Source organism: Lepidochelys kempii, chromosome 9 (assembly GCF_965140285.1).
Source record: "Lepidochelys kempii isolate rLepKem1 chromosome 9, rLepKem1.hap1, whole genome shotgun sequence".
In the NCBI taxonomy this organism is placed as follows: domain Eukaryota; kingdom Metazoa; phylum Chordata; order Testudines; family Cheloniidae; genus Lepidochelys; species Lepidochelys kempii.
In genome coordinates, this window is record NC_136388.1 from 44,715,762 (window position 1) to 44,730,732 (window position 14,971).

The window sequence follows — 14,971 nt, forward strand, 5'->3', positions numbered from 1 at the left end:
TCTTCATAAATGATCTGGAGGATGGTGTGGATTGCACTCTCAGCAAATTTGCGGATGATACTAAACTGGGAGGAGTGGTTGATACGCTGGAGGGCAGGGATAGGATACAGAGGGACCTACACAAATTGGAGGATTGGGCCAAAAGAAATCTGATGAGGTTCAATAAGGATAAGTGCAGGGTCCTGCACTTAGGACGGAAGAACCCAATGCACAGCTACAGACTAGGGACCGAATGGCTAGGCAGCAGTTCTGCGGAAAGGGACCTAGGGGTGACAGTGGACAAGAAGCTGGATATGAGTCAGCAGTGTGCCCTTGTTGCCAAGAAGGCCAATGGCATTTTGGGATGTATAAGTAGGGGCATAGCGAGCAGATCGAGGGACGTGATCGTTCCCCTCTATTTGACATTGGTGAGGCCTCATCTGGAGTACTGTGTCCAGTTTTGGGCCCCACACTACAAGAAGGATGTGGATAAATTGGAGAGAGTCCAGCGAAGGGCAACAAAAATGATTAGGGGTCTGGAACACATGAGTTATGAGGAGAGGCTGAGGGAACTGGGATTGTTTAGTCTGCAGAAGAGAAGAATGAGAGGGGATTTGATAGCTGCTTTCAACTACCTGAGAGGTGGTTCCAGAGAGGATGGTTCTAGACTATTCTCAGTGGTAGAAGAGGACAGGACAAGGAGTAATGGTCTCAAATTGCAGTGGGTGAGGTTTAGGTTGGATATTAGGAAAAACGTCTTCACTAGGAGGGTGGTGAAACACTGGAATGCATTACCTAGGGAGGTGGTAGAATCTCCTTCCTTAGAAATTTTTAAGGTCAGGCTTGACAAAGCCCTGGCAGGGATGATTTAATTGGGGATTGGTCCTGCTTTGAGCAGGGGGTTGGACTAGATGACCTCCTGAGGTCCCTTCCAACCCTGATATTCTATGATTCTATGATTCTAATTCAATATATCATGAATTTACTGGCACAATAGAAATTATGTTCTGAGTTCTATGTTCTGTCTTGTGTTTGTCTTGTGGCCAGAATTGCTGTGTCTCATCTTTCATAGGACAGTTTAGTTTAAAACTAAATAGAAGGGTTAAATCAAAATGCAGATACTTGTTTTATTCAACTTGGAATACAAAGTGTTTGGATAATATCAGGAAAATGTGATTTACTAAATTTTAATACATTTGCTTAAGTAAGAAAAAGAAATTTCATTGGCTAGACCTTTTAATTGAAAAAATTGCTGTTAAAATTCGCACACCAACAGTCTTTGGAAGCAAGGACATGAAAGGTTAACCCACTCCCCATATTATACATGGGATCCTTCTGGCTACCTCAGATTTCTAGCCAGAGGGCTGGGGAGGGAGGAAAGCTATTGGACACTGGACGTTGTACCAAGTGGACCCGTCAAAAGTGGGTGTGCTTGTCCTGGCTTGTTGCTCCAAAGCTTGGTAATAAAGTCATTTTACTAAAAGGGTGTATGTGGCATACATTGAACAATAAGTCTAAAGTGCTGTATAATGGGCAATGTATATGTGTTCATTTTTGAACAAAGGTGTGTGAGTGGAAAGTGAAAGTTTCATTTGTAGGTTAATAGAAGCCAAGAAGGGGAGAAGAAAAAGAACGGAGGACAAGTTAATTCAACGCTGTAGCTGGCAGGCTCGATCCAAAGATAAGACACTGGCCTGCCCAAGGACAATACTCACAGCTAGGATTTGGCTGACAGCCAAGAAAGAGGGGGGCTTAAATGTGCCCAAGCAGCTGTGAGATCTGCAAAACACTGCCAGACATTAACGAAATGTGTTAGGTCTCTGTATTTACAGGTGAAAGAAGTCCTGCTCCAAGGATCCTGAGCAAACCTGCCATTTGTTAAAACCAGGTGACTAGGTCTACATAAAGGTCCATCAACGAAAAACTATTCTGGCCCCATGCTGGAAAGGCCCTTGTTAAGTCCTGCTAACTACCAACATCGCTGTGAAGTGCCAAGGACTGACTGCCTGGACCCATGCTTCTTACTGCAAAAAGGCCCCTCCACCTCGAGATGACTTCACTTCGACTATTGATCAGCCTGTCCCTCCTTCTGGGTTTTTTTCTTTCCTCCTTTTGGACAGCAGGGGAAAGGACAAGGTGAAGTGCTAGTAACCTCTCCCTTGTCCACTGACAGAGCTAACCTGCATTCAGTATTTGCTAAAGAAACCAAAGCACTACAGGGTGATGTTTTAGTAACCTCTCCCCTGTATAATGCAAAACCATGACTGTTCAAGAGAGAAGAAGGAACACCTGCTCTGCTGAAACCACCAAGATCCAAGGATTCCTGACTACAAAAGACATTGAGAATTGGCCTTGGTGGCGAAGATGGAGCATTGTACATTGGCAGGGAGGGAGTTGCGGGATGTATTCTTGGGAATGTGGAGTGAAGTGGTGGGGTGGGTTTATTCCAGGGGCTGGAATCTGTGCTTGTGGGCAAGTACCATCAGAATGCACTGTCCTCCCTAATTGTCTTCTGGATGATGAATACCAAAAACGCCTTACAGCCACGAACATTACTCCCACCATCTGCCACCACTCCTTTGCAGGTAAAGGTTCCTGGATCCATCATAGCAACGTTAAGTTGGCGCTGGGACCCCCACCTGACCCTGACAAGCCATCGGACGAGCTACTTCATGAATGAACGCCACTACCAACCCATGGACTGAGCTTTCCAGCTATTGGGACCTTTACAGCCCACCAGGACTTCTTGTGTTTCTGTTTATTGGACTTACATTGGTGGTGGTGTTTTTTGTATGGTATAGAGGAGGATGCCGACATTGGTATGGTTTGCCTGGGGGTTCCTCTCCCTATTCCCAAGTCCAGTACAAGGATGGGGGAGCAATAGCTTTTTGAATTTAACCCGCTCCATAAAACAGGGTGTAAATCGAACGCAGTGTTGGATTTGTATTCATACCCCCACATACTTGGGTCAGCGGGCCCCGTTGGTAGGGGTACCTATGCCACTTAATCGAACACTCCAATCTAAGCTATGGGCAAACACTACGTTTAACTGGAATGTTACAATCCAAAGATGGTCTATTGATATGGTGGACCAGGGTAATTATGCTTTATGTGTGTCACGACGAAAGGGCATGGAAAATACAGTTTTTGTGGGGAATTTTGTGGGGTGCAAGGACACCACCCAGATCAGCTCTGGTGCGGCAGGCCCCTCCACCTACTCCGGGGCCCCGTGGCCAGTCCCTAAGGGGTCTGGCTGGTATTGGTTATGCAATCACACAGCCTATAAGGTTCTCCCGGCAGGATGGTGTGGTACATGTACCTTAGGGGCTATAGTACCCGCCATGACAGTACACCAGACCCTGACCCAGGGAGAGATCCGCAATCTAGTATGGAGAAACCGACGAAGTATTCCGTTAAACCCTCTTTCACAATGGCCCACAGGCTTTCACTCCTTTGTACGTTGGTTTCTGCCATGGTTGGGAGTAAGCGAGCTGGAAAAAGCTATAGTTAACATTTCAGCTGCTTTGGAATTAATGGCAAATGCTACTACAGACGCCTTATCTGCCCTTCAAATTGAAGTAACTCAGTTATACCAAACTACACCGCAAAACCGCTTAGCACTGGACTATCTCCTTGCAAACCAGGGCGGGGTTTGTGTTCTGGTTAACTCAAGCTGTTGTGTATTTGTAAATCACAGGGTGGAAACTGACATTCACATCCTCATGCAGCAGGCAGTCCTATTCCACCACGTCAGCCTTTACAATACCAGCGCTGGATTCCAGGTCTGGAACTGGCTCACCTCATGGCTACCGGACATGGGTGCTTGGGGACGGCGTATTTTGTATTTAATTCTTTTGACTGTCATTGCTTTTGTGTTATTTGTATGCCTATGTGCTGTAGGCAACTGCTAACCCTGCATCGCGGTTACTCGGCTCCAATATAACTTACTGACGTCCAAAAGAAAAGGGGGGACTGTTAGTTAATTGGTCTTAGCATGTGATTCGATACTTGATGCATAATAGTCTGTATGTAAGGTGAATTTTGTAATAAAGCTGTTGTGGTCGTAATTTGACCTCTGAGGTGGTGGAAAAAAACATGTTATTGTAGATACATCCTGTTGTTGTAGTATGCACTAAGCAGGAGCTGAACACAAGCACGAAGGCAGCACACCGTTAGTGGAAGATAACGATCTGTAACATGACTGGATGCAAGGGATCGGGCACGAGGATGGGTCGTGATGAGTCAGCGTATATAAGAAAGGGTAAATCAGCATTTTGGGGTCCCCCCCGGCTAGCGAGGGGATACCATGCTTAAGCATTATTAAACTTGTCTCATTGAGAAATACTCTGCATTTTACTTGTTTGGTTAATGCGCCTCAGCCTCGGAGTGAACTTTTACATGACCTACAAGTGTAATTCGTAAAACAAACAGTTCCCACTAGAAACAGTATGCTGCCTGAAAGTGTCTGCTCCACTTTCATATTGTTACATCCCTTCTCTTTTAAAGAAAATTGTCAAACGCCCCAGCAACAACTGATAATGCAATCTAACATATTCCTTTCAGATGCTGACCATTCTTGTTCATCACCGCATTAGTTTGTCTACCTATATGCCTGTAAAACGTAGAAGTCCATCACACAAACACCCTTAGATGAGCAGGTCTTTTAACAATCCACCCTCCCCTAGTACAGTATGGTTCACTGGTGCCTCCTTGGTGCTGTCTTCCTCCTGTCTGGTCAACCATAGTCTCTAGGCTTTGTGTTGTTGGAGTCTCCTGTTGAAACACCCTCTTCTGCCTGTCTTTCCTCTGATATGCCCCGACATTGTCCTATTCTAACAACTCTGGCTCAGGATTCTCCTGCTGTAGAGCCCTAAGATGTCTGTTGTCCATACTGTCCTTAGAAGTTTCTTTTATATTCCTAAGATACCTACAGTTTTGCCTCACTATCTGTCCATTGTCCATTTGCACTTGATAGGATCTTTGATTTCCTGGTTGCAGTACTGCAGCTTTGTGCCAAAACTTATCCTGTTTTGTTAATCGTTATATATGCACTTCATCAACCAGCTCCAGATCTGGTCGATCTCTCATGGATCTGTGGTAGGAAAATGCTTTGTTATTTCTGTTGGTTTCTCCATAGTTTGCTAAGTGTAGCACCTGAGTATCCAGACTTTAAAACTTTTCCACTTGTTGGAAAGTGTCCTTTTTCTCCAGCTCACCAATTTTTGTGTCAGACTAAAATTTAGGCCTTGCAAGGGAGTATTCCTGAGAATTAGTTGTGCTGCATATAGGTCTGCCTTTGCAGTTTTCAATTTTTTCAATGGTTTCTTAGCAGTTTTTCCTGCTGTTTCCACTTTGCTGTTGCTTTGAGGATACCTCAGTGAAGATGTTTTGTGATCAAAACCCCAGTCCTTACTGAACTTCCTGAAACAAAATATGGTCTGTTATTGGGTACCTGGTATCCAGTATCCTGTACTGTGCAAAGTGTGTTTTAATCTTCTATATGACTGGTCTGGATCCTGTGTCTGGTAAACAGTCTATCCTTTGTCTCCAAAGGTAAACAAATCCACTCCCACCTTTGCCCACGGTCTTTCTGGAACTCTGTGTCACCACAGGATCTCTTTTGGTTGACGGTCTTCCCAAGATCTGCATACATCACTTTTCCATGACCATCCATAATTGCTCATTCATTCCTGGCCAGTATACAGTCTCTTTGGCTCGCCTTAAGCAACCGTCAATACCCAGCTGTGAAAATTTCATTCGAAAAAGCTGCTGGAATAACCGCTCTTTCTCCCCAAAATATAATGCCATTCTGTATGCACAACTTGTCTCTTATCTGAATGAATGGCGTTACCTCTTTAGGTACTTGGTCTGTTGTCACTGGCCATCCTTATAAGATCATGAGTTTCAATGTCTCTAGCATTCTGTCTTGCTCTGTATCTCTCAGTATCATTCTCAGCCTATCTTCCAAGATAGACAAATACTGTACCATATTTACTGTCTCTACCTCGGCCTCTATGGACTCCTCCTGCTGGGTTCTGGCAGGTATGCACAGCTAAAGGTGTCCACCAACACCAAGTTTCTGCCAGGGAATACTTGATCTGTATATTGTAGTTCAGCATCATCCATTGTAAGTTTTTTGGTGCACGGAGGCTTGGTGTACACTGTCAACTAATGTTAGTAGCACTATATCGCTCACAAAATCCACACCCAAGTGACATAGTTCTTTTAACATACTGACGTAATCCCTAGTGTAGACAGTTGACGGGAGAGCTCTTCTATCGACATAGCTACCACCTGTCGGGGAGATGAAGTACCTACAGTGATGGGAAAAGCTCTCCCATTGGTGTACATAGTGTCTTCACTAAGTGCTACAATGGTGCAGCTGCTCCACAGTATTACTCTTAAATGTAGACAAGCCCTTAGTAATGGCTTTCTCCAAATGCTTTTGAGAGGTTTATGGTCAGATTGTACATCCACATATGTGTATTGGTGAAATTTTTCCATTCCAAAGAGAATAGCTAACTCTTTTTCAATTTAAGCACAGCCCTTCTCTGTCACGTACAATGCTTTTTTGAATGCACCAGATTGTCCCCCCCTTACAGCCTGGTAACCCTTAGACCCAACTTGAATGCATCACATTGTGGCACCAGGTGTTCCTCTGCATTGTAATATTTTAAAATGGGAGTCTTCCCAATTATCTTTTACTTTCTGGAATGCTTGCTCACGTTGGTCTGTACACTCCCATAGGGTGTCTCAATTTGTCAGCTGCCTCAGGATCTCCCAGCTCTCAGACAGATGGTTGCAAAACTTTGCTAAATAATTGACCATTCCCAGGAATCTTTGGACTCCTTTAACATTGCTGGGTCTCGGAATTTCTCTAATTGCCCTCTCTGTCTCCGGGTCTATTTTTAGGCCTTTGGGGGTCAACAAATGTCCAATATATGGCACCTCGGCTACTCTCAACCTGAGCTTGTCTAAGTTCAATTTCATATTTTTTTCTCTGCATCTCTGTTAAAACTGTAGTAATTTGTAGTCATGATCTCATTGTGCTTATTCTGGATTGTCACCTTCTCCCACTAGCAGCACATTGTCTGCTATTGCTGGATTCCCATCATGCTTGGGTCAATCTGCTCTGGAATGATTCCCATTGGCATCCTTAACCACTGGTATTGCCCAAATGGAGTTACGCAGGCTGTCAAGTAAGCTTGGATTCTACATCACATACTGTAAAAAGTCTTGCTTTAGGCAGATCTGGTAGTACGTCCTCAATTGTACACAGAGGGAAATGGTTCTATTTCAAAGCTTTGTTTAAAGGCTTTGGGTCTATGCATATTCTCAGGCCTGAGCTACACTACTGCTTAAGTCAATGTAACTTACATAGCTCAGGAGAATGAAAAAGACATGTCCATGAGTGATGCAAGTTACATCAACTTAAGTGGTCCACACCAGTACTATGTTGGCTGGAGACACTCTTCTGCCAACATAGCTTCCACCTCTCACGTAATTATGCCTCTGGATGAGCACTGTCCCGTCAGCACAGTGCGTCTTCACCAGATGCGCTACAGCAGTGCAGCTGCATCAGTGCACCTGCACCAATGCAGCACATAGTGTAGACTTGCCCTCAGTTTCTGGATGGCTTTCTTACCACCACAAGACTGCTTATCCAGTTTTGCTCTTCTCTATGGGCTGTATAATTCCATGATTCTGTAGGCTCTGCAGTTCCTCTTTCAGCAACTGTAGTAATGCAATGGGTATTTTTATTTTTGGCAATTTAACTGGCTTCACACTGGTGTACGCAGTGCTTAATTTGTAATGAAAGAGGCATCAGGGCTCAAGCAATTAGGTAATGGGACTCAAACAATTTTTTTACTTTCAAAACTGATGCAGCAAGTCCAGAGGTGCCAGGGCTATGAACAGCCAAGTAAAGAGGTGCCGGGGCTCAGCCCTGGCATGCCCTTGCACAAATTAGTCCTGGCACAAATTAAGCCCTGGGTGTCAGTCTCTATTTGGGTGTCAGTCTCCATCTAGCCATCCATCTCTCTGAAACACATCTCTATATTCCCTCTGTATCATCTCCTGGTCCAAGGTATTATCAGTCACCCTGCCATGCACTTTCATTATGTTCTGGAACTTTTATTAGGGTCATGGCTTGGACAGTCTTGATGCCCAGAAGTGATACTGCTGTCTCATCATCTATGACCACAAAGTCCAGTCAGTATTTCCTTTTGTTCCTTGGATTTCTTAATTTAATTTTACATTTCCCCATGAGTTTTAATGTGGTATGGTTTTACACTGCTAACAGCTGATTAATTCCCTCCAACCATATGTCTAGTTTTACCAGACCAATCTGGATAATTTTAAAACTTGTGTCACTATTTAATTGAAATTGTACCACTTCCTTCCCAAGTAACATGGCTGCATGCGACTTTTTCTGCATGGGCAGTGAGTATAATAGGCCAGGGAAAGCTAAGCCTCCCCTAAGCCAAACCTTGGACCCGCCCACGCTCCACTGTCTCCCCCAATCGGTGCCCAGCCCAGCACAGAGGGCTGGCGCTAAGGCGGACACAGTGCTGGGGTCCAGTGCTGGGGGCAGCAGGCAGCCCAGCACTGGGGCTGGCCAGTGGCCCGGGCGGTTTGGCCAGGGCTCCTCTGGCTGGGTGTGCGGGCACTCAGGGCTCCAGCGGATGTGGGGTGGGAGTCAGGCACTCAGGGCTCCAGCGGACAGGGGGTAGGGGCAGGGCCTTGGGCAGAAGAGGTGGGGCTGCGTGGCTAGCCTCCCTGAAGTGGGGCTCACACGATGCCCATGTGTTTCTGGTGCTTAGTGGTGTCTATCTGCACTGTGTTTACCAGCTCTTCAGTCACCCACAAAATGTCTTCATATTCACTGTTGCTCTCTTCAGTTACTATCTGTGTCTTGGATTTGTTTTTTCTTTTTTCTGGACAAACACTTGTCTGCAAAATGATTAAATTTCTCATAGATATAGCATTTTTTTCTCACAAGCCAGACACTTTTCTTTCTTCTTATATGTTTTCTACCACAGTATTTGCATGTGTCTGTACTGTTGTCACCTACTGGTGTTGTATCTGGTTTTGATTTCTTTTTCCATATTGTATGGACAGTTTCTGCTGACTGCCCTTCCAGAATTCTAATCCCCTCTCTGGATAGCTCAGCATCCCTATGTATCTCCCAGCTTTCCCCCAACTGGGAGCTTCCCTCAACAACCACCCTCATACTTTTGAGTCTCATATCCCACACATTATCTGGTCTTTTATCAATGAGTCTTTAATATTTCCAAAATTGCAGCTGGTTGCTAGCACTTTTAAATTGGTGCTAAGCTCATCTATAGCCTCCCCAGCTGCTTGATCCCAAGAAAATAAATTACATCTTTCCACAGTTTCATTTTTCCTAGAGTTACAGTGAGTATCAAAACAGCTCATTATATAGTCTAAGTTGTGGTGAGCTTGGGGAATTTCCATACACAGTGTCTGAATTGTCTCTATCCCCCATTCTGCAATCTGGTAACAAAACAGTTTTATTTTCACAGCATCCTCTTTATCTGCCATAGCAATATCTACATAGAGATTAAATTCCTCTTTCTAGCTCTTACATGCAGGAGCTAAATGCTTAGCTTGCAAGTTTAATGTCCCTGGAGGTTTCAGCCCCTCCATTTTCTGTTATCAGCCTTGTCTTGTAAAACAAACTGTGTACTCACAGAAGTATTCCGCTCTACACAGTGCAGCTCTCTGTCACATTGTCTGGAGTGGCTCATGCCTGAGTGCCAACCTCAGGGCAGACTATTAAAAAGCAGGTCAGAAACCCCAACTGGTGGTATGTTCTGTCACTAGACTTCACCAACCCAGTAACAAGCATGAACTCCTACAGCACTACAACAGACAGTCCCCTGGGGTGTTCCAGTCTATCATGTCACCCAGGCAAGCTGGACCATATGATAGGTGGTCACTTTACACCTAAAAATCACATCAATATTCAGGTTACTCCCAGTCCTAAAGGGCCAGTCACTTACCCCAGGTGAGCTGTACTCAGATCTCAAACCAAAGACACACCTGTAGCCAATACTGTATTAAACTAACTAAAGATTTATTAACTAAGAAAAGAAATCAGAGAGTAATGTGCAAGGTTAAAAAAGGAAACATACACAAATGTGTTAGTCTTCAATTTAAAAAGGTAGTATAAGCTTCTGTAATAAGCAGCTCTGTAAGTTCTTTAGGGCTGACCCATGCCAACCAGCATATGAATCTCTTGCTTATGTTTAGGAATCTTTGCCCTTCAACAGTCCGGACAGCATAACGAGACCCAGATTCTCCTTATCATGGATTTTTATCCTCCCTTCAACACAGAATCCAAGCTGATGGGGTAAGTTCATGTGCAGGACTCCTCTTCCTGAAGGGAGTGAGGAATGCAATCAACAAAGTCTCTGACATATGAAGCGACACAATGCTTCATTTGCCTTCTTGTATGCAGGTCAAGCATTTTACTTTAAGTAATGCTTCTTTTCCTGTTTACTGAGTTACACAATTACAGATGTTTAAAATACAAACACTCAATATAACTTTATACCATGGGATACAGATATTATAAGTAGGATTAATACATGCAGCATCCTACAGGCATTCCATAAAATCTAAACACTAAACACATTCTTATAATATTAATATCTAGTGTAACTATACTAACCCACAGATAAGGCAGACTGGTTTCTAGATACGTATTTGTTAGTGTTCATTGAAGCCCTGGGCATTGGCATGAGCTAGCATCTGGTCTGCCAGCATCACACTCTCAGTGGTGTCTCTGGCTGTCTAGGACTTTATTACCACTGCCACCATGTTTTACACTTTATTGTGTTTGGATCATCTGCCATATAAGATCTCATTCTGACACAGGGTTAATTAACAAACTCCAGCTTTATTGTGGCTGCTTACAACAGGGCTTCTTCAGCCTCATGGCCTCTTAGACAGATCCTCAATAGATGTCACTTCCAAACAGTTCCCCCAGGAAACAGCAGGCTGCCTGAAAGTGTCTGCTAGCACTTTCATATTGTTACAGTTTGGGTGAGAGTGGGATATGTTTGGGCATGTCCATTTGCCTCTTGTAAAAGGGTAATTTCAGGTGTTAATTAAATTGTATAATATACCCACAGACATGTAGACAACGCACACCTTAGACGTCTAATAAACACATTTAGACATCTCTGGCTTTCTTAGCATTTCAGGTAGTTTTATCTCTGTCAAGTGACATGAACCCTTCCCTTCTTTTATTAAGTAGTTTAAACTAACTAAAACAATAGAGGCTTACTCCCATATTGAGACTGTGACTGAGGAGTTTCCTTCCAGAGCAAGTTTTCAAAGCAAACAGTCTCTGACAGTGACACAGAGCAAGGTGTAAAAAATCCAACAGTAAATAGATGTAGGATAATCTGCCTTCCCCTGCCCCACTTGAGGTCTAATCCTAATCTCTAAAATCTGAAGCATTAGGTTTAATGTACCTTCAAAAATTTGTATTGCAAATCAAGAATCTTTAATCCTTAGTCTGAGCCCCTGAAGTCTATACGAGCCCCTGAAGTCTATACAAGTTTTACAACAGCAGATATTTATCAGCAACTCAAGCTATTTTAACATTTCTACACATCAAGCAAATAGAAGGAAGAAACAAAACACTGCATACTGCTCACTATATTTAGACCCAAATAAATAGCTCTGTACAATCATGGAAAAAATAATCTTTTTAATCTTTAATGTTTAAAAATGTAAAAGGGATTGGGGTGGGATCAAGGACAATTATTAAAAGGTAAAAAAATTCCTTCTAAATCATACAAACATCCAGTTTACTGAGCAACAGCAGATTTGTATGGGGGTGACTAACACAGTAACAGAAGAAGAGCAGAAGTCATCACCTTTATAGCTCTTACCTGTTAAAGTACATTTCCTCACATGAAAAGGGAGAGGAACTGAAAATCAAACAGGTGCAGGAAGAAAATGCTGAACTATTAGTTCTTACTCTAGTTACTTTCCATTACAAGTCTCTGGTGGTCTATGCAGGCAGATGATTACTGAAAATTACTCCAAAATATGTTACAAATGCATTGAGATTTCCTGAAATTTTAAGTGCAGATGTAGCTTTCTAGCTGGCTGCCAGTGATGTCACAACCATGTAAGAAATCCCAAGTAAGTACAAGTACTAAATGCAGAAATTTGTAGTAAATGCAATTCCTAGTAAAATTCGAACATTTCATTTAAAGATGGGATAAGCTAGTTAAGAAGAATTCCTGTGTTATTGACTATGTTGGCTAGATGTATTACAGAAGAAGATCATTTTGTTTTCAACTAAACTACAGGAAGCAGGATACCATACTAGATCTATGGTCTGATGTCAGTGAACATCTGGTAGGTGTTTGTCTCCGACAGAGACAAACACCTACAAGATCTCTATCAAGCGTTCTTACAACTACAGTACCCACCTGCTGAAGTGAAGAAACAGATTGACAGAGCCAGAAGAGTACCCAGAAGTCACCTACTACAGGACAGGCCCAACAAAGAAAGTAACAGAACGCCACTAGCCATCACCTTCAGCCCCCAACTAAAACCTCTCCAATGCATCATCAAGGATCTACAACGTATCCTGAAGGACAACCCATCACTCTCACAGATCTTGGGAGACAGGCAAGTCCTTGCTTACAGACAGCCCCCCAATCGGAAGCAAATACTCACCAGCAACCACACACCAGAACCACTAACCCAGGAACCTATTCTTGCAACAAAGCCTGTTGCCATCTGTGTCCACATATCTATTCAGGGGACACCATGAGAGGGCCTAATCACATCAGCCTCACTGTCAGAGGCTCGTTCACTTGCACATCTACCAATGTGATATATGCCATCATGTGCCAGCAATGCCGCTCTGCCATGTACATTGGTCAAACTGGACAGTCTCTACGTAAAAGAATAAATGGACACAAATCAGACGTCAAGAATTATAACATTCAAAACCAGTCGGAGAACGCTTCAATCTCTCTGGTCACTCGATTACAGACCTAAAAGTGGCAATTCTTCAACAAAAAAACTTCAAAAACAGACTCCAACGAGAGACTGTTGAATTGGAATTAATTTGCAAACTGGATAAAATTAATTTAGGCTTGAATAAAGACTGGGAGTGGATGTATCATTACACAAAGTAAAACTATTTCCCCATGTTTATTTCCCCCCTCCCCCCACTGTTCCTCAGATGTTCTTGTCAACTGCTGGAAATGGCCCACCTTGATTATCACTACAAAAGTCTCCCCCCCCCGCTCTCCTGCTGGTAATAGCTCATCTTACCTGATCACTCTCGTTACAGTGTGATTGGTAACACCCATTGTTTCATGTTCTCTGTGTATATAAATCTCCTCACTGTATTTTTCACTGAATGCATCCGATGAAGTGAGCTGTAGTTCACGAAAGCTTATGCTCAAATAAATTTGTTAGTCTCTAAGGTGCCACAAGTCCTCCTTTTCTTTTAGTGAACATATTGTGCTCAGAAAGCTTTACTGATCCTGAAACCTTTTTTACTGTCCCACAAATAAAGCACCTTTGCATCATTTTTTTCCACTTTCAGGTGGAATAAAACATTGTCTTGTACATTTCAAGTATGAAACTAATACAGTGGCTGAAGGATTCAAGAAGTAGGGGAAAGAGGTATTGTAGTATTAAAAAAGGCAGTATCTCATCTTGTGCTAATCGGTTGAAAACAGCTGCATCCCACAGAACAGCCGTAAAGTGCCAACCTTTCAATAGTATACAGCAGTTGTTTCTATTCTTAATTGTTTGTGAGTTAAGAATTTATATGTTTGTCAGTCCTTCACTGTGCCTTCAGTCCAGCAGGGGTTTTTGGAACTGGCTCCAGGAAGGAAAACTGAAAACCCAGAATAATTCAAACCACAGTATTTTTCAATCCCTAGATGTAACAATTCTGCTGCTACACTTGGTGCTAAATTATCACACTATCATGTTTTGTCCTAAATAGTTGTACACACAGAAGCATTTTAAAATTTGTTCATTTCAAAACTGTCACCTTTGAGTAATCAAAATTCCTGAAACACTTTGATATGTGGCACTAACCAGAAATGAAATTACTTTCAGCAAATCCTAGTTTCAAGTAAACAATTCTGTCAATCTGAAGTTAGATATTAAAGTCAAGATTTTTTTCTAGATTGATCTAAACTATGGAATTAGTATGTGAGTTCCTTCTTGAAAATAATGTTTATTCTGACAAATAGAAAAAAAATATTTGAATGATCTGATTATGACACACAGTTTTGGAGCACCAGCAAAGTTATATCCCAAGTCAACATATGAATGAACATCTCAAATACATTGAGATGTGATATGTTTATAATTAAGAACAAAAACTAAGTATTGGCGATTGTATTTTTTCCAAAACTGTAAGGGTAAAATTCACTTCCATGCAAAGAGCTAGGATATTTATACTGCATGTAGACTGGATGCACCACTCTGTGCACTGCAAGGTCTCCATGCATGCAGCTGGAGAAAGAGGGAAACCGTGGGATCCAATTGTTCCACTGCAACAGGGGGGTAGGGAGCTAGAAGAGGGCTGCAGCTACTCTAGACCATAGACTACAGTAGTGGCCATAAAGGGGTTGGGTTGAAGCCTCTTGGCCTGTTCATAATGAATTCTGTCCCCTAACTTGTCTAACTCCGTACCCAAAGTGGGAGGTAAATTGCACCGTAGTATTTTATATACGTAAACCATACACTTACTGTCTAAACTCAGCAAGGAGAAAAATTTCTTGCACTGAACCGAACCCAAGGCAGTAGCTGCACAGTTCATCCAGAGGCCTTCGTAAATCCAGTTTGCAGTAATAACTGCTGTTGCAGTACTGGAAATTTTCCATCTGTTGGACACAGTCGTAACAAGTAAAATGATGAGCCCCGCCAAAGCCAGAAGCAGTGCAGAGATTTGTAAAGATGATGATGCCAT

The 14,971-nt window shown here is 42.8% G+C and overlaps 1 protein-coding gene across 1 annotated transcript in view; it reads right to left on the minus strand.

Annotated features, from left to right (window-relative positions):
* The window catches only part of LOC140917376 (claudin-19), a 35,887-nt gene extending 20,916 nt beyond the window's left edge, over positions 1 to 14,971 (minus strand). The window contains exon 1 of the mRNA XM_073360056.2: positions 14,752 to 14,971. Within this exon, the coding sequence (XP_073216157.2) occupies positions 14,752 to 14,971 (220 nt within the window). The remainder of the gene's footprint in view (positions 1 to 14,751) is intronic.